This window comes from Puma concolor, chromosome E3 (genome assembly GCF_028749965.1).
Source record: "Puma concolor isolate L17-30 chromosome E3, mPumCon1.1.hap2, whole genome shotgun sequence".
Lineage (NCBI taxonomy): Eukaryota > Metazoa > Chordata > Mammalia > Carnivora > Felidae > Puma > Puma concolor.
The window spans coordinates 2,394,652-2,416,468 of NC_141682.1; the positions used below are offsets into that span (position 1 = coordinate 2,394,652).

Consider the following 21,817-nt stretch of genomic DNA (forward strand, 5'->3'; position numbering starts at 1 on the left):
ACACTGAGGTCCAAGTAGGGCAGGAAGTGCCTGGACGCTTTCCCTCATGGGACTCTCTTGCCTTTTGGGTTCCTTGGCCCCACGTCCCCAGCTCTCCCTCCTTACCACACAGCACCCTGGAGGCCTCAGCTGTCTCTTCCACTGCCCTGGGTGATCTGCGTCCCCTCTTCAGAGCTGACCAGTTCCGGGTGCCCTTCCCTAGGAGCCAGTCAAATCGGAGGCTGCTGGACCAGCCCCGCCCAGCCCCGCCCCCCAGGCGCTCCCAGCAATGCCGCGAGAGCCTGGTGTGTTCCACTGGGCCTTTGCAGGTCCCTCGCCCACCTGTGCCCCAAGCATGGGAGACATGCTTTCCTGGCCAAAAGGTGCGTCCCCCTGTTCCACGGGACACTGAGCCCCCTGTGAGGTGGGTGGTATTACCTTTAGGGGAGGAAAGTGAGCTCACCAGCAGCCCTCCCACGTTCCCTGCCGGGTTCTGTGGCACCTTCCAGTGTCCATTTCTCAGCCGAGAACAAGAATGATGGTAACTTTAAATACAAAGCAGCCAGTCCTCTTCCCAGCAAAACGAGCTTGTTTGGGAGGTGGAGGAACCAAGCTCAACACCACACACCTGAACCACAGACCCAGCTGAGAACAAGCTGCGTCGCTGGCTTATATAGAGGGAAGGGGGACCGTGTGCGTTGCGGGGGGGGGGGGGGGGGGGGGGGGGGGGGGGAGGCTGTTCGGGACAGGAGCCCATTGGAGGAGAGCGGAATGGAGGCCCCTCATTGGCTGAGAAGTATGGCTTCTCATTGGCTGGGTTGTTGCTGGGCTAGGAGAAACCACCTCTGTGTCTCTTGTTCGTTTGGTTGGGTTGGGTCGGCAGGAGTGGCCGGGGGCAGGGGCCGGGGCACACACCAGGGCTTCTTTCCTCCTTTTCCCATCACCATCCCACCCACCCGAGAGGAAGGACTCTGGCGAGGCCCGTGGCTGGAGATGCCCCCAGGGGAAGTGCCCTGAGCCCCATCTCCGTGGGGCTCAGGAAATGCTCCTCCAAGGGGACCCACCATTGCTCCCACCTGGCCCGCCACCCCTGCCCTGGGCCAGGCCTGTCACCTCTCCAGGTGGCCGGAGGGGCCTCCACACAGGCATCCCGTCCCCCCGGGCTGCTCCAGTGCACGTCCAGACTGCAGGGTGAGGCTTTTAAGGTGTCAAGACCACTGTTCGTGCCCATCTCATGAAGCCCCACCTGGGTGGGCTCCCCGGCCACGACTGGGCCTCCCCCACCCCCCGGGGGTCTTTTGGCTCCCAACATGTGACCACACTGCCCACAAACTCCGGCAGGAGCCCAATCAACTCAGGAAGAGAGGCTTGTTTTTTAAAATGTGTTTATTTTAAAACATGAAACCCAAGCTGAATAGAAACCACAGAAATTACATTGACGAGATTTTTAGTTATTTGCCAAGAAAAATAAAGCCCCCAAAGAAATAAAAATCAAACCCCAAACCCAGTTAAAAAAACCAAAACCAAAACCAAAAATAAAAATAAAAAACACAGCGACAGCACATACAGCCTTGGCCCTACGGAGGTCGGAGGAAGATTCTGGAGGAAGATGCCGAATGGTTCAGGCCTCAGTTCCCCCTTCCCGCTCAGGGCACTAATCACACTGGGGAGAGGGTGCAGGGCCAGGAGAGGGGCCGGGAGGGTCGGAGTCTTAACAAAATCATATTGAATGACAGGTTATATGTAACAAAGTGGCACAGACGCAACCATCACGGCTAAATAGAACGTCCCTGCCCACCCCCTGCCTGCTCCCCAGCTGCGCCCCAGGGAGGCCCCCACCAGTCTGGGGCTGGGCAGGGGTCCTGGGTAGGGAGGGGATGGTACTTGGGCTGGAATTGCATAGTGAGATGGGGTGGGTGATGTGGCAGGGGACCCAGGGGCAGTGGATGCTGGCACGGGGAGTCCCATCAGCCAGGTGTCCCGGTCGGACCCTGCCTCCCACTTGCCCAGCCTGTCCGGGGCCTGGGAGCCAGCTGGACCCTGCTGGGGCGGGGGGGGGGGGGGGGGGGGGGGAGGGGCGCTTCAAGGCCCCGGGGGAACCCTCCCTCCCACCTGCTACCCACTTTGTCAAGGGCCTGTGGGAAGCGAGGCCCAGTGGTGCAGGGTTGGGAAGGGATGTGGAGAAGTCACTGGGATGGGGGTTAGGAAGGGGACCCTGAACACTTGGAACGAAAGGAAACCGATGGTAGGACTTGCTCCCCTCCAGAGACTGAGGCTTGGGTGTGAGCCCCTCGGGATCACTCTCCTTTTCCTTTCTCCAACCTCGGTGAGTAGAAGAACGTGAGGACGTCACAGACGGGGCAGGCACTCACGCACACGACGCACGGAGGGTACTCCCAGGACAGCCGCGGTCCACAGCCTGTCCGGGCAGCGCCCGCCTCTCATGCTATGTACATTCACATTGCGGGCGGCCTCCCAGGGCCGCGGTCAGCCGACTGTGCTTCTGAGCAGCGGTGGAGAGCGGCGGCACCCGGGCGGGGCTGCCGGGGCCTCCCCCACCGACCCCGGGCCCGGAACGCTCTCGGCACCGGTGGAGCCCGGAGGAAAAGCTGGGCGGGTGTGCCGCGGGCGCCCAGAACAACGGCTGGGCCGGGCCCGGGGCACACAGTGCCCTGCGGTGAGGTTTGCCCATGCCCACGGGCTCAGACGCCAGGACCACCTGGGGCACCCCAGTGTTTGCCTGCTCACTTCCCTCCCTCCCCGGGTCAGGGGTTTGCCCCAGGGGCGGGGCAGATGTGGCCTGGCCTCCAGCCCACCTGCCCTTTTGGTCCCAGACACCAGCACAGAGAGAGGATCGTGGAGGAAGGGCAGGCGGCCTGTCCCCGGGCCTGTCCCGGGGCAGGGCACCGCCCCCGCTCTGGAAGGAAGAGCCCACATGTCTGTAAGCTGCTTGGCCAGCTGCCCACCTCCCACCGCAGGACCCTGGCCCGGGCCCTCACACGTGCCTGTCGGTGGTACTCTGCTGCCCCTGGCTTGACACACAGGCCAGAGCCTCTCTGTTTCAGGCTGGCTAGGCCAAGACTGGGACTGGCAGGGGACTTCCCATCCTGATTTGGGGGTGGCCCACCCTCCATGGCAGGAAACACAGCAAACATTGTACACTAAAGCCAAAGCACCTTAGGGAAGCCTTGTTCCCACTTCACAGGTAGGGAGACTGAGGCCGCAGGGACCTCGGTCCTACAGCCTAAGGGACATTCGTTCCCTAGGACACAGTCATCCTGGGGCAGCACCTGCCCAGGGACGGCTCTCGAGGCTCCTGGGCTGCCTGTCAGTCTACAGCCCTTTCCCCAGCAGCACCCCGAGAAGAAACGGCTACTCCAGCTTGACTCCCAGCCGGCCGGCTTAGGCCTCATCTCTGGCCCGGACTCAGGGTGACACTTGCTGGCTCTGGATCGGCCAGGGGTGCCCGCGGAGGCTGGGTGAGGTTAGTGGTTAGTCCCAAGAGGGGCAGCAGGGGCCGAGGGCACGTTCACAGCCAGCTCGGGTCCAGCCCCACGGCCCGGCACGGGACACCGCGCCTGTCCTAGACAGAGAGGGAACCGAGAAGGGAGGGCTGCCCGGCCCGCAGTCCGCCTGCCCTAGGGTGACAAAGGTGGTTAGTGCAAAAACGAACCAGACAAGCTGCCAAGTCTTGGGGTGGGGGAGGGGGTTTGGCACCAAGAAGGTGGCCAGCACTGAGCGTGCGGCCGGGGCTCAGCGCGGCACCTGCCGTCCTCCCGCCGCTGTGGGGGGCTGGGCCCTGCGGGCAGGGTGGGCGCTGAGGGAGAGAGCAGTGCTGGGCCGGAGGCAGAGGAAGCGGAGCCTCCCTGGGAGGCTTCTGGCAGCGACAGGAGGGGCCTGTGTTCAGGTGGAGAGAAAAGGAAGAGCCACGGAGGCGCCCCGGGGGCTCTCCGCACAGGAGCCCGGCGGGCAGGTGCGAGCCTAGGCCCCTCCGGGTGCCGGGCACAGCGGGGGGCGCCGCACAGCCTGTGGACAGAAGCCTCGGGAGCACAGAGCTGCGGGAGGGGAGGGGCAGGCTGGGGTGCGGGCCGGAGAACGCGGGCGTCCACAGGGTCGGCGTGCCGCAGGGCAGGTGGCAGGGACACGGCGCCGGGGCCGGCCCAGGGAAGGGCTCTGCAAACGCAGGTCCTCAGAGGCGGACGGGCGTGGGGGGCCAGGGCCCCGCGTCGGTGGCATCGCTCACAGGCGTCCAGGCGCGTGGCCCGAGGAGAGGGCGCGGGCCCGGAGTTCCTCATCTCCATGCCCCTGCGAGGAGGGGAGGGGAGGGGAGGGGAGGGGAGGGGAGGGGGGCCGCAAAGGAGCCGGCAGCGGGCCTGGCGTGCGTGCGGAGGGTCCGGCGAGTGGTCGCGGGTGGAAGCGGCAGTGCTGGCACGGGGAGGGCGGGGCGATTGGCACGCGGGCAGGCGGGCGGGTGGCCGGCCGGGGCGGTCTAGTGGCCGCTGCCGCTGGAGTCGGGGCGAGGCTGGCTGGTGGCGAGGTATTTGGCTCTCATGCTGGAGGTGTACTGGAGGGAGACAAGGGGAAGAGGGGGTCAGCAGGGCAGCGGACGCAGCCACACGAGGGCCTTGGTGAGGTGAGCCAGGAGCAACCCGAGGGTGGGACAGGAGGGCGGTGGCCCGGCTGACGGAGGGGCTCGGGAGTGGCCGGCGGGCTCCACGAGCGGAGGCCAGCCCCCACGCCCCAGGCTCCCCTCCCGGGCACAGGAGTGCACTCAGTCGAGGTTGCCTTCCAGGGCTGGGCTGAGGGGACGCGTGGAGACTCCTGCCCCAGCGGGAGACCGTCATGCAAGGGTGGAGTCAGGCTTTGAGAGCGGGTCAGGCCCTGGGAAGGAGGAGGCCCCACGGCCACTCTGCCCCATCGCCCCAGGAAAGGAGGCCCCGAAGGTCACATGGGCTGTGGGGCTGCGGACTCCTCCCAGCTCCTAGACGCAGGGACAGAGGCGCCTGGAGGGAGGGCACGGACGGCGTGTCTTGGCCGCCACTCGTCCAACCTGAAGCGTGTGTGTGTGTGTGTGTGTGTGTGTGTGTGCGCGCGTGCGCGGGGGTCGCTCGTGATGAGCACACACACAGGAGGCGTGTGCTGCGGCCAGGCAGGGTGCAAAGGGCCACAAGCCCAAGGGGACGCGGACGAAGGCCAGGCCAAGTGCCAAGGGTTGCCGGGGTCAGGGAGCCTGTGCAGGCTGACCCCACAGCCCTGCGCTGACCCCTCCCGAGTCCCCAGATGGGGAGGGACGATGCTCCCTGGTCCCTAGAGCCCTCCTGGCACTCCAGGTGGGGAAGAAGGCGAGAGTGCCGGGCGGCTGGCCAGGACGCAGCATCAGGGGGAGGAGCAGTGGGCACCAAGGAGCCGTGTCGTCCCCCGGGCAAGCGGCAGGGGAGGGGGACGGCACCCCAGAGCCCTGAAGGAGCCCAAGCAGGCCCGCGCAGACGTGTGGGCACGGCCGGGGACGCTTGCACGCTTGCCTTCATGCGCCTGTGTGCACCTCTGAACATGCACGGTGGCACCCCAAGGGCACCCCAGGGTGCCACCTCACCCGTGTTCTGCCTCCCTGAGCCCAGGCGCCAGGCGCAGGCACACCCAGGGGCCTGGTAGATGGTCTCCTTGCTGGGAGGTGACAAGAGGGGCCGGGGCCATCTGCAGCTGGGCCGGGGGCAGGGAGGGGGCTCACTGCCCCTGAGGTGAGGGTCACGGGCCGGAGGCCGGCACGAGGTCTCTGGTTGGGCTGGGGGCTCACGAGCTCATAGGCTTGTAAGGACCCGGAGCTGGCCCGGCAGCTGCAGAGCTGCGACGGCCCTGGGGCGCGTCACGTGGGCCCAGGGCCCGCGCTGGTGAGGGGGTAGCAGTGAGCCGACAGCATGAGGCGGAGAGAGGCGCAGTGGGCAGGCGGTGCAGGGCAGGGCACCTGGGGCGGGTCAGTACCTGTCACTCTGAGGGTACGGCCACCACAGCGTTCGGGCACTATCCATGGGCTTAAACTGCCAGCCTGCCAGATAGCGCTAGGAGGGCCCGGGGCGGGAGGGGTGCAGGAGAGAGAGAGAGAGAGGGCGGCCTCAACGCCGGGGTGTAGGCCCCGCCCGCAGCAGGCTGTAGGGGGCCAGAGCACGGTGCCGATGACGAGGGCTACCTGGCCCGCGAGCCCACACGGCCCTGGTCCGGGTCGAGGGCGCCCCGGCGGCTGCAGGGCAGGATGGGGCCACCGCACACGCGCCCACCTCTGAAGGCGGGTGGCCTTCGGCCTCTCTGGCCCTGTCCTCTGCAGCCCACCTCGTCCAGCAAGGCCACCGGGGCCCGTCAGTCTGCAACTTCCTTCTCTTGGGTGCCAAACCACCCTGTCCCCTCTTTTCTGTCTCAGCGAGGCCAGAGGGGACAGCGGCTGGAAGTGCCAGAGGCTGAGTCCCGGGCTGAGCTCAGGGAGTCAACGGAGGAAACGAAAGGAAACGGGCCCGCGTGAGAAAGGAGAAGCCGGGGCCCCTCAGGGTCGAGCTGGCCCGCCAGGCGGCTGGGGCTCAGGGTACCTTCGAGGCCAGCTCGTGGGCCCACCCGGCCCCGCCTCCTCCGGCCCCAGCACTGGAGGCTCCTCGCCACGCCGCCGGGCCCGCACTGCCCGTGAGAGCGACACGACCGCCGAGGCAGCCGCGCAGCACCCCCGCCCCGGCCTGAGACTTACTGAGGGCGGCGGGGACTCGCGTCCGATGAGGGGCGTGTTCTCACAGCGGGGGTTCTGGAAGTTGGCATTCTGGCTCCTGCGGTCGTAAGGGGAGAGGGGCTGTGAGCGGCCACCGGCCGAGCAGAGACCCTTCTGAAGCCAGGCAGACTCTGTGCCCGGCCCTCTCCAGCCCTGTGCGTTCTCGTCGCCACCCTGCATGCGGCCCCCAGCAAGGGCCTGAGGCGCCCGTGACCCTGGCACGGTAACCCAGGGCTCGACCCAAGGCTGCCTCGGCCCAGCCAGAGCCCACCCGGATGCCCGCCCGCCACGCGGCCGGCCCCGGGCTGTCGGCCACGGCATCCCCACACCCTTCGCACACACCCTCCACCTAACCGAGTAGCCTCATCGTGGCCGCGAGCCTGGTTTGCCTGGGCGACCCCACCCAGAGCCCGGGCAGCGCCCAGGGAGGCCCCTTCTGACTGCCCGACCGGCCCCTGCTCTGGCCCTCCCAGGTTCTCCTGCAGCGGGGCACACGGAGCTCCGCACGGCCTGCGCCCCCGTCCCCGCCTACCCACCCCCCTCCGGCCCCCGGCGCAACTCACATGTACTCGGTGACCGGGGCGTTGCTGACGGTGTGGGCCGCAGCTGGGATGCTGGTCTCGCTGCCGTAGCTGCTCCCGCAGCTGTACAGGCTGGGCATGTGCACGCGGTAGAGGCTGTCGTGTGCCTGCCTGGGCCCCGGGGCCGCCTCCTCCTCCCCATCTTCATCGGGGCCTCTGCAGGGAAGGACACCCGGCGCGGGTTCAGACCCGGACCCGAAGCGGCCAGCCGCCAGGCCCGTGTGGGGTCGGCTCGGATGCAGACACACCTCGTTCCGACCCCGGCTTGGTCAGGTATGGACTACGGGACCGTGGGCAGGTCACCCTGGCTTCATCCTCTGAGACGGGGGCGCCGAGGGCCCCGTGCCTCAGCCTGTACACCCGGATGCGGTCTGCCTATGAGCACGAGGGGCCACGGTCCCTCCCGCGGGGCAGAGAGTGGGGTGCCCAGAAGTGGGGGTGGCCTCTCTTGGCCCTGCAGGTCTCTGCCTGCACCTCTGGGTGGCCTGAGCCCACGGGGACTGTGCGTCCCCGGGAGGCCTGAGCCCAGCCCTCTTGCTCTGCTGCACGTTTCCTACCCACTGTGCCCAGGGAGCTGCAGGGCGAGGCGGGGCGAGGCGGGGCAAGGTGAGGCAAGGCGGGCGGCCGGGGCCAGGCCTCTGGCGCACCCGCAGGCCCCGCGCGTCCGGTACGCTCCCAGACCGGACTCGAGGCGGGGCTGCCTGGTGGTGTTGGCCTAGGTCAGCCAGGCCTGCGCTCCTGTCCCGCCTCCTGACCACCAGCTGGGTGACCGCGAGCGTACAGCGTCTTCTCTGAGTCCCTTGCGGCGAGAGAAGCAGGACGGTGGTAGCAGATGGCGAATGTGTCCATTCCCAGCCGTGCCCGGGGCTAAGCCCTTACACGTAGCGGTTCATCTAGTGCCTACCCGACCCCGAGAGGCGGGCTCTTTACAACCCGCGTTTACAGTTAGGGCGCCGGAGGCCCAGAGTGCTCAAGTGACTTGCCCAGGGTCATTCTATAAGCAAAGGCAGAACCGGGATCTGGATCCAGGGAACGTGATTCCAGGTCTGTCCTCTCAGCCACTTCCCTACAGCTGCCATCGTTATTACCGCCGCCACCACCACCACCATCACCATCATCGCCACCCCCGTTGTCCCCATCGCCACTGTCATCACCACCACCACCGCCATCACTAACACCACTAACACCACTACTGGCAGGATCACCACAGCAAACAACAGAGGGAAGACACCTGAGCTAAGCTGCCTGTCCTCTGAGCCAGGCCACCAAGAAGCAGCCACGGCCCGAATAAGTGGGAAGGGAGGCGGGGAGTCTGGGCGATGAAGTGTGGGGCCCAGGCAAGGCGAGGGCCCGGTTCCTCCGGAGACCACTCAACCTAGTACTGATCAGGGAGACTAAGGCAGGGGCTCCCGGGCACCCCACTTCAAAGACAAGAGCGTCACGGCCCCGTGAGTAGTAGCGGCCATCCCGGTCACCCGGCCAAACGGGCCACGGAGGCCGTGGCCACCTGGGGCCTTCCCTTGTAGAAGCTCCGAGTCCCCACGGCCAACCAGCCGCTCTTTCCACACACGAGCCCTGCACATCTACGCCCCGGGGCGGGGACACGGACAAGACGCCCCGAGGCCAGCCGGTCAGAGGCGGGGAAGGGCGCGGGGCACGGAGCCAGCACCGGCAGCAAGGACGCCCGGCTCTCCCCGCCTGCTCTGGACTCGCACGTCACCTGGGCCGGGAGCTCCTCTCTGCTCTCAGAGCGCTGCGGAGGCTTGCAGAGTGTCCGGAGCAGAGGGTGCGTTTGCTCCTGTCTCCGGGCGCCAGAACACGGGTGTCCGGAGGCGCGTCCCTAAAACACCCGGCACGCGGGATGGCCCGAGGCCAGCTCTGAGCCCCTCACCTTTTCTGCTGCCAGGTGTGTGGCACACTGCAGACAACGGAGCTGAACATGAGGGCTGTGACGAAGGAGAAGAGGGCCAGGTAGATGAGGCCCTCGACGCCGTCATAGCAGAAGCCCGTCAGGGCCTGCACGTAGTCCTGAGGCCAGACGGCCCGGCGACAGCAAGGCCACACGGACCGGGAGGGAGACAGGGAGGGCGGGCTGAGACGGGACGCGCCAGAGCCTCGGCCCGGCACGCGGCAGCCCGGACCGCCCTGGACTTGACCACCTTCCGGTCAGCTCCCGATCTCCTGAGGCCCCACACCCCCGGCTGCTCCCATCTGTTCCCCTGACCCTCAAGCTACTACGCGCTGTTCCCACTGCCCTTCCAGGTGCTCCCTCCCGCCCCCAGCTGCTCCCTCCCGCCCCCAGCTGCTCCCTCCCGCCCCCAGCTGCTCCCTCCCGCCCCCAGCTGCTCCCTCCTGCCCCCCAGCTGCTCCCTCCTGCCCCCCAGCTGCTCCCTCCTGCCCCCAGCTGCTCCTTCCTGCTCCATATCCCCAGCTGCTCCCTCCCGGCCCCCAGCTGCTCCCTCCTGCCCCCAGCTGCTCCCTCCCGCCCCCCAGCTGCTCCCTCCCACCCCCCGCTGCTCCCTCCCGCCCCCAGCTGCTCCCTCCCGCCCCCCGCTGCTCCCTCCTGCCCCCAGCTGCTCCTTCCTGCTCCATATCCCCAGCTGCTCCCTCCCGGCCCCCAGCTGCTCCCTCCCGGCCCCCAGCTGCTCCCTCCTGCCCCCAGCTGCTCCCTCCTGCCCCCTGCTGCTCCCTCCCGCCCCCAGCTGCTCCCTCCTGCCCCCAGCTGCTCCCTTCTGCCCCCCAGCTGCTCCCTTCTGCCCCCAGCTGCTCCCTCCTGCCCCCAGCTGCTCCCTTCTGCCCCCCAGCTGCTCCCTCCTGCCCCCCAGCTGCTCCCTCCTATCCCCTATCCCCCCCCCTCGTTGTGGCCCCCAGGGGGCCTCCCCCCCCCAGGCCGGCCCTCACCAGGTGCAGGCTGCGACAGTCCACCAGGGCGGTGAGGTGCTGCAGATTCACCTCTGTGCCGTTCAGCACCTCCTGGACACGGAGCAGGGGGTCCTGGGGGGACACGCGCCACACAAGGTCAGCACCAGTCAGGAGGACAGGCCCCTGGGAGCCCCCATGTATCTGTCCACCCACACCCGTGGTCTTGGAACAGGCGTTGAGGACCCCAGGCTTCTAGAAACGATGACCCCAGAGTCTGTGCCCTGGCCTCAGGGGGACTGTTGAGGATTCGAGTGGAGCGGGGAAAGTAGGACCCACCGATGCCTGTCAAAACAGGAGAAGCGGCAAATACCCACGTGTCTTCTGACGGGGGTCTGGTTCTTTTACAAATCTCAGTTTACAGAACAGTGAAAGGGAAAGTGTTCATGGCATTTTAAATGACAAAACGTCATCCGAACCCTCTGTACAGAACGAGCCGGATCCTGTAGCATGTGTGTCCATGTCTGTGCGTGCACACGTGTGTCTGTGTGTACGTGGGCACCTCCAGCCACATCTTCTCCGTGGAGAGATGACCTCACAGACACATTTCAGGGTCGACAGCAACTCCTCTAGATCGACCACTGGACCTGGCACTGCCTTTTTATTTTTTAATGTTTATTTATCTTTGAGCCAGAGACAGAGTGCGAGCAGGGGAGGGGCAGAGAGAGGGAGACACAGAATCTGAAACAGGCTTCAGGGTACCAGCTGTCAGCACAGAGCCCGACGCGGGGCTTGAACTCACAACCTGTGAGATCATGACCTGAGCCGAAGTCAGACGCTCAACCGACTGAGCCACCCCGGCGCCCCCCAGCACTGCCTTTTATAACACATATGCGAGCAACGCTCTGTGAGTCAGAAACGGATTTCAGGATGGCAAAACTCACTATTTATTAGGAGCTGAATTGTGTCCCTGCTCCCCAAATTCACGTTGCATATGCATTACTAACCCTCAATACCTCAAAATGCGTATTTGGAGACGGAGCCTTTAAGGAGGTAGTTAGGGTAAGCAGAGGTCACGAGGGTGGGCCCCAATCCACTAGGACTGACGTCTTTGTAAGAGGTCGGGGCACAGACACGCGCAGAGGGACGCGGGCGTGAGGACACGAGAACGTGGTGCCGATACGCCATGGAGAGAGACCTCAGGAGGTCGCAGCCCTGCCCGTGCCCTGGCCCGTGCCCCTGACCTCCAGCCTCCAGAAGCGTCGGGAAATCCATCTCTGCTGTCTAAGCCCCCGGCGTGCGGTCTGTTCTGGCGGCCCCGGCACAAGGACGTACCTACCTATCCGCTCAATTGCAAAACACCCAGGGGACGCCCCGGCTATACCACAAATAGGAAGTAACTGTAACATGCATGTGCACTTTTAACTTAAATTTCGTGAGTTTACTACAGAAGATCCAGCTGGTCACACAAAAAAGGCTGAGAGCCGAGCCGTGCCCACTCTGCAGTGGTGCGCACGGGCCGGGCAGGGCTCCCATGTGCTGACCGGCACCTACGGGGAGCCTGGGATTTGCCAGGAGCATGGTAGCAAAGGTGTGGGGTGAAGTGTTCAGGCCCCAGAACATCAGCCCTCCAATTCCCGGAACACCCCTACGGGCTCGGGGGTGGACCTTCCTTTGTTCCCACATCTGTCCCTATTTTCCTTATTATTCCTTATTTCTTTTAATTCAAACAGCACGCATTACTTTAAAAATAAAAAATAGAGGGGCGCCTGGGGGGCTCAGTCGGTCGAGCGTCCGACTTCGGCTCAGGTCATGATCTCACGGCTCGTGGGTTGGAGCCCCGCGTCGGGCTCTGTGCTGACGGCTTGGAGCCTGGAGCCCGCCTCGGGTTCTGTGACTCCCTCTCTCTCTCTGCCCCTCCCCTGCTCGCGCTCTCTCTCTCTCAAAAATAAACAAACGCCGAGAAATACGTATACACGTACGTACGTTAAAAAGAAGTAAGAAACAGACCTGTTTTTAAAAGCCTCCCACGATTGTCCAGGGAGATGAAGGGTGGACGCAGGGGAGAAGGGAGGGCACCGCCGGGAAGGGTGTGGAAGAGGCAGGGACCTCCGCAGGAGCCCGGCAGGGGGCACTGCCCCTCGCAACATCTAGCCCTCTAGCTCCCCAGCTGGCCCGCCGCCCACCCGCTCACCTTGGTGGCCGGGTACTCCCGGGGGACGGTCTTCAGCAGCTCGGCCACGACGCCCTGCATCTCCACCAGCGCCTTGTGGCTGCCAGACAGCTTCTGCTCCACAGAGAAGCAGCTGACGGGCAGGGGCAGGGGCAGCCCGTCTCTCCCACCCCAGGGCCACCCCTCCCCACACGGGTCTGCCAGTCCCGCTGTCCCGGGCCTGCGCCAGCCCGTGGGCACTCTGCTCTGTGGGCCCGCGGGACACCCCTCCCTGGCTCCCTGCGAGCCTGCCCACGTACGCAGAGATGAGACAGATCACCAAACACATGGTGTCTCTGAAACAGGTGGTTTTCAGGACCCCAGAGGGCCATGCAGTCACGTGGAATGACAGGCAGGGGGCCGAAGGGTTTCCCTCCAAACTCCACCCTGACGACACCTGTCCCGTCATTTCAGAGGTGGGCACGGGATCCCTCCCGCAGGGCGACGCTTGGCTTCGCTCTGCAGGGCCACCCAGGGGAACCCAAGAAATGAAAGGAATCCCAGGTATTTCGGGGCGGTAGGCCGTCCACCCCAAAAGGCTTGCACCGAGGGCATCAGGGCGCTGACCCCGGGGGCAGTTAGTGATGTCAGTGTGGCCTTCATCCGGCTGCTCCTCGGGTCCCAGGGTCCAATCACGTCTGAGAGGGGTTGGGGGCCGTGGGGGTCAGGGCCCGTGTGGCCCCCTCCCGCCCGCACCGGGGCAGGAGCACCCCCGGCACTCACCTGCTGGAAGGGGTTGGAGGCACGGGGCGAGCAGGCCAAGTAGTACTCCAAGATGTCTGCAGAGAGAGGTCGAGGTGGCCGAGTGAGGCCGGCCATCTGCGTGTACCTCGTGTGCCTACGTGCGCGCGTCCGTGCGTGCGTGTGTCTGCACGTGGTGCCTGTGTGCGTTCGAGCACACGTGAGAGGGGATGTGGCCTCCAGAGAGCCCGGGGCCAGCGCCCAGACCCTCCGCCCCGGGCAGCGTCCCTGCAGCATGCACAGCGGTCTCTTGGGTGCAGCCCTTGTCCCTCCCCTCCGTCTGGAGCAGCAGACAGGGCACCGGAGGTAGGCAAGGGGTCAGAAGACGCCCGGGGATGCATCTGCTCGGGGGTCACTTGGGCAGAATAATAGTTCTTGGGCCAGAGCATTGCCCCAAAGAGGAGGTAACACAGCCCATACATTGCGGCCTGGAGCACCCAGGACTCGGGGGGCCTGCCTGTCTCATCGCCCTTAAAACAGGTGTCGATCCAGCGTCCGATGTCCGAAGGTGGGGATTCACTTACGGTTCGGATTCAAAAAGCCCTAGGAGACCTGAGCCTGGCTGCGGCTGAGGGAGGAGCCCTGGACTCTGCCTGCCCCCGCGCCCCCCACAACGCTCTCTGGCCCCTCAGGACCCTTCCCTGAAGCAGTGGACACTGGCTTTGGAGTTCCAGGTGCCTCCCTTCTGGGGTCCCTCCGGGGCCCAGTGCAAGATGGGGAGGGACCAGGAGCAAGGGCTTAAGTGCAGGGCTGGCCGCAGTCTGGGGCAGCTTCCCACGGGGCTCCTACACTTGACTCCTCGGGCCTGGGCTCCCACCAAGCTTAAGTGAAAACCCACTTCACGTGGGCCACCTGGCTCTACCTGGCCCGCGAGGGGCGGCCTGTGGCTCGCAGGCAGGAGCCTGTACTCATGTGAGGCCGGGGGCTGCTCGCACTTGCCAATGGCCCCAGAGCCCTGGGCAGCGAGGACCCGAAAGGCTGATGGCACCGGGGCCAGGGACAGCGGTGGTAACAGCTGTCACCAGTCCTGCCAGCTCTGAGCTGGGCACATCCACCTTCCCCCACTGTGGGGGCTCCTCTGGCTTAGATGGAAACGGTTCCTTCAACCAAATAAGCTAAAAACCTGACCACAGGCTCCTCTCTGTGGCTTTCTCGGGCAAAGAGGAGAAGACAGTCCCGTGAGGGCCAGTGTTTTAAGGCCACGCAGAACTCCTATCCCTGGGGGGACGGTCCCTCGACTCTTCTCTCAAGGAGCACACGGTATTCACGGCAAAGGCAAACAATGAGCTTAGCACCGTCCAGCTCTGGCCGCGCCCGAGCCCAGTCCCACCTGCACCTGCCTCCTGAGATGGTCAACACGCACCCAGCCCCAGACACGCTCTCTGCCCCCAGCTCAGTCCACGGCTCCTGTGAGGACAGCTGCTCAGACAGAGAACAGGGCCTCGGTTCCTCCCTCCCTCCATCCTGCTTCTTCAGAAGCCCCATCACGCTCCCTCACGGCACGTCCCCGTTCACCTCTCGCCCCGCTGGCTCAAGGCACCCGTCCCCTGCGTGGAGAACTGCAACAACCTCCCTGCCTTCCTGCTTGACCTCCGTGTTGCTCCCACAGCCCAAAGAATCTTTGAAAAAGAAACTGAATCATGGGCCATGTCTTCTCCAGGCTTCCCACTTCCAACGGACCCCCTAGAACTAAGCCCAAGTTCCTTTCCTCGACCTGTCCCTGCTGGCCTCCCCATCCTCTCCTCTCACAGTGGATCTATTTTCTGCCTTACAAACACATTGGGTTTGTCTCTGCCCCGGTGCCTTTGCACAAGACACACAGCCTTCCCTGGCTCAATTTAAATGCTACCTCTTTGGTAGGCCACACTGTCTGCTCTGAAGTAGCCTGTCGTCACTTGCTGCTCCCTTGTCACCCACCTCCACCGTCACCCCTCCCCTGTCATCTGACCTCACACAGCACCTGTCCTCATTCTCAGAGCCCCCCCCCCCCACTCACAGGTGTTCCTGTTCACTCACTAGCTTCCTGACGTGCGTGGGTCCTGCCTCCCCTAGACCGAGGGCCCACGAGAGGGAGGATGCCTTGTCCTCACTCAGTTGGGTCTCCCCAGCCCGGCCGCTGGGGTGCCGGCTTCAGACTCACCCCCACTCAGCACGGAGTGTTCCTCCACCATCCTGGTCACGTAGGTGTCGGGGTCCACACAGAAGTCGCTGGAGCCCTGGGACGGGTGCAGGCAAGGCAGATGGGGTGACCGGGCTAAGCCCCCACAGCCTTCAGCTCTCAGGGATAGAGCCTGACTCCCAGGTTCACTTTTAGCTCCAGAAGGTAAAACAGGGATGTGGGGACGCACTGACTTGCTGTGTGCCCATGGGAAGGTCCCCACTCCTCGCGGAACCTCGATACCCCAGGGTAGGGCGGGAAGGGAGAGGACTATGACTTTCCCCAGCCCCCCCACCTCATGCCGAGGCCCAGCACACAGGGATCACACCTCTCCTCTGCCACTCACCACGGACACGGCCAGCTCCAAGCCCAGTGCGCCCCAGCTGATGACCAGGGCCAGGACCCCCAGCAGGCAGACCCTTGGGGCAAAGAACGCCAATCAGCGACCCCCAGGCTGGGGTGGCTGCAGGCCAGAGGGCCGGGTCCCCAAGGAACATCTGGGGGGGGTCTGCCCTCACGGGGGCTGTGGCTCCTCCGCGGTCTGGCCTTAGCCAGAGCCACCTGAAGGCTGGGCACAGATGCATCTCCCTCCCACCTGGGGCGGGCTGGGGTGGGGCTCAGGGGAGGGCCAGGAAGGAAGGTCTCCCTGCTTCCCCCCCGGCCAGCAGGTGACGCGTCTCAGCCCTCACCCTGCTCTCCTCTCCTCCACAGCAGCACCCCCCCCCCCCCCCCCACCGGACACAAGGCGCTACAGGGGCCCGCCTGTTCACTGGTCTCTCCCCGTGCCCGGCCCGGGGAGGGCGCAGGACACGGCTGTTCAGCTGTTCAGTGAGGAAGCGACAGCTGCCACCCGCAGACAGCTAGCACTGTCGCGTCTTTCGGAGGACGAGACAGAGTTATCAGTGCCAGAAAGCCACCGGCCCAAGGTGGCCGGGTGAGTGGGCGGCACAGCGGGGCGACGAGCCCAGACTGCCTCCAGGCCGGGGACGTGGCCAGCTTGACTTTCTGGCGTCCCCATGACTCGGTGACCCGGACAGGTCTTCAGGTGTCTGGGTTACGATACGCAGGCTCAACGGGGAGGGAGCCCAGCGGGAGTCAAGGACGGACAGGGCAGAGGTGCCCGCCACAGGGGCACGGGTCAAGGGCCCCCGGAGAACTGCCGGAGCGGGCTTCCGTGGTGGGAAACCCGTGGCCAGACCCACAGATGAGGGTGGGGAGGGAAGGGCTGCCTCAGGGGAGAAGGTGCTGCGGGCGCCTCACCCCTGCCCTCCGCCCCTCCACCCCACAGACTCACCCGACCAGAATGCCCTTGGAGCTGCGGATGAGGCCGACCAGCGCCAGCAGGCAGATGGCCACGTCGAGCAGCAGTAAGCCCAAGTAGCCCAGCCACCTGTGGGCACACGGTGGGTGTGGGTGTGCATGGGGCGCAGGGACGGGGGCATTGCTCGGGGAGGCATGGCAGAGCTGAGGGAACGGCCTGGGGCCCAGAGGGGCATCCGCGGGCAACTCCGGGATACGGGGCTGGGATCAGTTCTGGTAAAAGAAGTCCCGGGGAACACGGAGGTTCCACCCGTAACAACTGTGACACCGGGCTCTGAAGGCCACAAGCCCGTGGAGGGTGACTAGCACCCAGGCAGTAGGGGCCAGGCGGGGCGGACAGAAAAGAGGCCCAGCCGCACCTGTACCAGTCGTAGAGATCCACCTGCTCGGCCAGCACCTCCAGGGACACAGCCGGGTTCCTCCAGAAGGGGATGGCCGCGGTGTGGCCCAGCAGCGTCTCAAGAAGGCCCTGCAACCTCTGGACTGCGCGCAGGGGCTCTGGGCGCGTGGCCAGCTGCCGCTCCAGGCTCTGCAGGCTGGGCTCTGCCGTGCGGTTCAACGCGGCCGCGGTGTCCCACACCTGCGCCGGGCCGGGGGCCGGTGAGCCCGGGCGCAGACCCACTCCCGGCACGCTCCGCGCACACGCCCACCCCTCGGGCACGCACGCAGACACGGGGCGCAGGCACAGAGCCCCCCTCCCCATCGGACGGCCACTCACGCGGTCCTGGACCCCTGCCACCGTGCGGTTGGCGTGGCGGAGCGAGTAGGTGGCCCGATGGATGCCGTCGCTGGTCTCCCCGTTGCCGTAGAACCCCACGGCGATGCCGGCGCTGGGACGGGGCGGGGCTCTTGAGGGCGCGGCCGGGCCCCTCGCTGGCCCGCCCCGGCCCCGCCCCTCCCGGTCAGGCCCCGCCTCCATCGGGCCGCCCCTCCCTGCCGCGCCCCCCTCCCCCCCCCCCCCCCCCCCCCCCCCCCGCCCCAGCCCGGCCCCTCCCCGCGCTCACCTGCAGACCAGCGTGGCGATGATGACGCACCAGGCAGTGCAGCAGCAGTCGGCGTCCAGGTGCTCCTCGCTCTTGCGCCGCCGGCAGCACAGCCAGAAAGAGTAGAAGAGCAGGAAGAGGAGGTCCAGGGCGAGGCAGGCCAGCGCGGCGGCCCCCAGCAGCAGCAGCGCCTGTGGGAGGCCGGGAGGCGGCGCTGGAGGTGCGGACGCCGGCACCAGGGCTCCCACCCGACCGTCCTCCAGCTCGGGGAACAGAGGCTCCCAACACTCGAGTGACTCCCGTCCTTAGCCCTGTCCCGGACCCAAGCCACATTCGGAGAAGCCAGACGGGCACGGCCATGGGGTCCTCCCAGGCCCTGTGCCCCTCCCTGCGGGGGCCCCTCACCTCCTGGGCCCCAGGGCCCAAGGCAGGACACAGGACAGGTCCAAACAGGGGTCCCTGACCAAGCCCAGTAAGGAGGTGCTGGGTGGGCAGGAGCCCCCGGGGAAGGGCCAGCCAGCACAGCTGCTGATGGCCATGTCGCCGAGGAAGGCCCCTCATCTCGCAGAGCCTAGGTCTTCTCTTTTGTAAAAGGGGGCAGTGCTCTCCCCAGAAGGGGCTGGCGGAGGGTCTCGGTGAAGGCCCGCAAGAGACTGAGTTGGACCTGGCCACCTTTGCAAGCCCCTGGGGCCGGGGCAGCCTGAGGGGCCCAGAATTATCCAGCCACGTCCCGGGAGTCACCAGGGGAGGAGGAAGTGCCCCCTTGGGCCCTCTCCCGGCACCAAGGTCAGCATCCCCCATGGGAAGCAGGGACACATGCCGTAGGCCCAGCGCTGCCTCCCCTGGGTGCCACACTCGGCATTCTACCTGGCCCAGCGCCCCCCCCCCCCCCCATTTTACTGGTAAAGAAGCCGGCTTCAGAGAAGCTACGGAGGAAGGACCGGTGTCATGGCACCTCTGGGGCCTCAGCACACGTCCCTTGTTGGGGTGGGAGTCGTGGCCTGTTAGCGCTGTAGGCCGGGCCTGACCATGTGCACTTTGTGGGGGGGGGGGGGGGGCGGGGAGACAAGTAAGTCCCACACAGGAGGTTCACCACCGCACACTGGCTCTCAGTCCACACTGGAAGTGCCGTAGAGACGCTGGGCCCCGGAAACACCCTCCCTCCCCAGGCCTGAACACTGGGGTGCTGCTGGGGGAGAATGCGCACCTGCCCCCTTCAGGGCCCCCTTGGGAAGAGAGGCTGAGCCGCAGACGCCCTGGCGCCCAGCGGCTGTCTCCCTGCCCTCGCAGGAGCCCACTGGCCCTGAAGGTCTCCCACCAGGCTCACCATCCCTGGCCACCCCCACACCTGGGGGGACCCTCCCGCCTGACCAGGGAGGCACCGAGCAGCCACACTTCAGAGCAACACCGGGGCCCAGGGAGCCAGGAGCTGTTTGGAGGCTGGGCCTCGGGCCTCCCCCACGAGGCACAGGAGGGAGGCACCATCCAGGGGCAGACCGGGGTGGCGCCATGAAGCTGGAGTCACAGGCCACGGCCTTGCCCTGCCGGGGCGCAACGGGCGTTGGGGGCTGGCACCCTCCGGTGCTCCTCCAGGCTGAGGGTGCCTACCATCTCTGCCCTGGCAGGACGGCCCGTTGGGTCCCAACCGCTCCTGCTCACAAGCTGAGGGTGGGAGGGAAGCAGGCCCCCGGGGGGCCGGTACCGGGGCCACCTCGTCAGCCGCGCTCAAGTCACAGAGGGTGTTCCCAAGACCCGGGACGCAGCCAGGGGCCTCCGGGCAGGAATCGGGGCATGTCACAGGCTGGGGGGCCGTCACGGAGGGGGCTCACCTTAAGGGGGTCCTGGAAGCCGGCACCGCCCTTGCCCCGCCCCACGTGTCGATACACATCGCAGTGCTTGCAACAGCACTCTTCCGGGCTCCCAAGGTCTGCCCTCACAGGCACAGGCCGGACATTGGCCGGGGTGCCACAGGCCCTGCCCGTCCCCTCCTCACAGGCAAAGGGCAGAACACAGCACCACCCCTGGGACCTCTGTGCTTCCATCACAAAGGCCACCCTCCAGCCCCTGTCACCGGTCCTGCCTGCAGGCTCCTCCCCTCCCCCAAACCCTCAGAGGCCCACCACACCTCCACCTGGAAGCCCTCACCCAGAACGAGCCCCTGCCCATCCCCATCCTGTGCAGATGGTCCCCCTGGAGGCCACCCTCTGCTCTGACTGACCTCCCTTGGCCTTGGCTGGAGTAGCCCCACCCCTCCCACGGTGCCACCTCCTCTCCTGCCCGATTCCCCCCTCCCCCAATTGGACACAATCCAGGAAAGTCCAGGACACGGATGGCTCGGTGCTGGTGTTTAAATACATGCATCAACACACATCCTCTTGAGGAACCCCTGCCCCGAGGCGGGGCAGTTGGGACCAGGGCAGGCAGAACCCAAACAGGCCCCCAGCTGGGGCCCTGAGCCCACCCAGCCTGGCCAAGGGGACATCACGACTCATCAAAGAGCTCACAGGCCCAGATCGCTGCCTCAGTGGTGCCGGGACCACCCACTCCCGTTTGCCAGATGAGAAACCCAAGGTAAGATCCACACTGCCGGCCAATCGGGGGGCAGGGGGGGCCCTAGCGCCTGGGGGGAGCCTGGGGGCGGGGGGAGCCATGCCAGGGCCCCGGGGTGCCTGGAGCTGCCGGACCCCAGCTGGACCATGGAGACCAGAAAGAGCCGGACAGGTGGGAGCACCCGAGCCGCCTCCCTGGCGGGGGCCGTCCTTGTCCGGAAGGTCAGGGAAGAGCAGGATGGGCAGAGGCCACCACAGGCTGAGTCTGGAAGGTGCTGTGCCCCTGTGGGCGGGAGTCACGCTGTACCTTTCTCGGGTGTCCTCCTACGGCTTTGATTTGGTTTGTTTTGTTTCTTGTTGTGTGTCTTTTTTGGGTTTTTTCTTTTTTTTTTTTTAAACCACCAAGTTGTACCAACTTTGTAATTAAAACAGAACCAGAATCCTGTTAGTAGCTCCTTTCAGCTGAGCGTGGGAGGCCCCTGGTCTGAGCCCGGCTCTGCCACCACGTAAGAGGCCCCGTGCGGTCTCCGGTCAGGCCCTGCTGCTCTCCGCACCCCATTTCTGCCTTTGTGCAGTGTGTGAGCCTTCCCCACCCCCCCTGCGGGAGCGGGGTCCCCGGCAGCCGTGCCAGACCCCTCTCAGTTGATGACTGGGTCACATGGGCCCCGGGAGGCCGAGAACCTGGACCGAGGTGCGGGGGAGGCGTGTTCTGCCCTTCCCCCACAGCCACCCCGAAACCGCTGCCCAAGCGGGACAGCCCAGGGAGCCAAAGCAGCAAGGTTCAAATGCTGCCCAGCCTGGCTCAGAGATGTGACCTTGAGTCAGGGACCGCACCCCCATGCCTCAGTTTCCCCACCTATAGAGTGGAGATGGGTGCGTCACTGTCCTGACCGGGTGACTGAGGATTACACAAGCGAATCCCTGTAAACGCTCAGAAGAGCATCCCCGTGGGGGTCCCCCAAGAAAGGTGAGGGTCCCCAGGGGTTGCTACCCCCAGGGCCCGCTCTGTCACCACACAGCCTGGTGGGCTGGGGGCAGAGAGTGGGCACCTTGGCTGCTGGGGGGCGGGGGGGGGCAGTGGTCCAGGGCTGCTCACGCACAAGGTGAGCACGTGCCCCTACACGCACACGCACAAGCACGTCCTCGTGCACACACACGCCTACACCCGTATATTCACACACATGCTCGCCCACGTGCACATGAAGGTGTCACCCTGTGATCACAGCAGCCCGTGGCTGGAAGCTCCCAGTGGCCGTGGGCAGGGGAGGGCGTCCCAAGCACCTGGCTGCTGGAGCAGACGGGGAAGCGGGGAAGGCAGCCGGCCAGCCAGGAGCAGCCTCGCACACAGGTAGGGCCGCCTGCCTGGGGGCGGAGGACGCTCCCGTCCCATCCCTGCCTCTCACAGGGCAGGGGCTAGGGGAGGACCACTCACTGCCCCAGGAACCCCAGGGCCAGGCTTGATGATGATCGTGTGTCCTGGGTACCAAAGGGGTGAGTTACTTTCCAGAAGCTTCTCTGGAGGCAATGGCAGACAGAAGCACAGGTGCCCACCTCACTCCCACCTCACCCCTGTAACCCTACATGCTGGGAGCCAGGCATCCAAGGTTCCACCTCATCCCCTCCTGGTCTGTCTGCCCAGCTCCAGGAAGCCTCCTTCCTATGAGGAAGGGGCCCTATTTCTACCATCTCT

The 21,817-nt window shown here is 65.9% G+C and overlaps 1 protein-coding gene across 4 annotated transcripts in view; it reads right to left on the minus strand.

The window, feature by feature from the left end:
* Positions 1–1,347: 1,347 nt before the first annotated feature.
* TTYH3 (tweety family member 3) overlaps positions 1,348–21,817 on the minus strand; it is a 30,580-nt gene continuing 10,110 nt past the window's right edge. Inside the window, exons 2-15 of one of the 4 annotated variants that reach the window (XM_086691233.1) lie at positions 17,600–17,769; positions 17,314–17,425; positions 16,955–17,175; positions 16,570–16,665; positions 15,622–15,694; positions 15,258–15,333; positions 13,100–13,155; positions 12,359–12,451; positions 10,207–10,299; positions 9,197–9,333; positions 7,288–7,461; positions 6,707–6,782; positions 5,959–6,035; positions 1,348–4,543 (exon numbers count right to left, since the gene is read on the minus strand). In XM_086691233.1, the coding sequence (XP_086547359.1) occupies positions 4,528–4,543; positions 5,959–6,035; positions 6,707–6,782; positions 7,288–7,461; positions 9,197–9,333; positions 10,207–10,299; positions 12,359–12,451; positions 13,100–13,155; positions 15,258–15,333; positions 15,622–15,694; positions 16,570–16,665; positions 16,955–17,175; positions 17,314–17,425; positions 17,600–17,769 (1,470 nt within the window). In that variant the 3' untranslated portion in view covers positions 1,348–4,527. Of the gene's footprint in view, positions 4,544–5,958; positions 6,036–6,706; positions 6,783–7,287; positions 7,462–9,196; positions 9,334–10,206; positions 10,300–12,358; positions 12,452–13,099; positions 13,156–15,257; positions 15,334–15,621; positions 15,695–16,569; positions 16,666–16,954; positions 17,176–17,313; positions 17,426–17,599; positions 17,770–21,817 lie in introns of those variants that run through there. The other 3 variants (XM_086691234.1, XR_015245225.1, XR_015245226.1) reach the window with 3 other exon arrangements.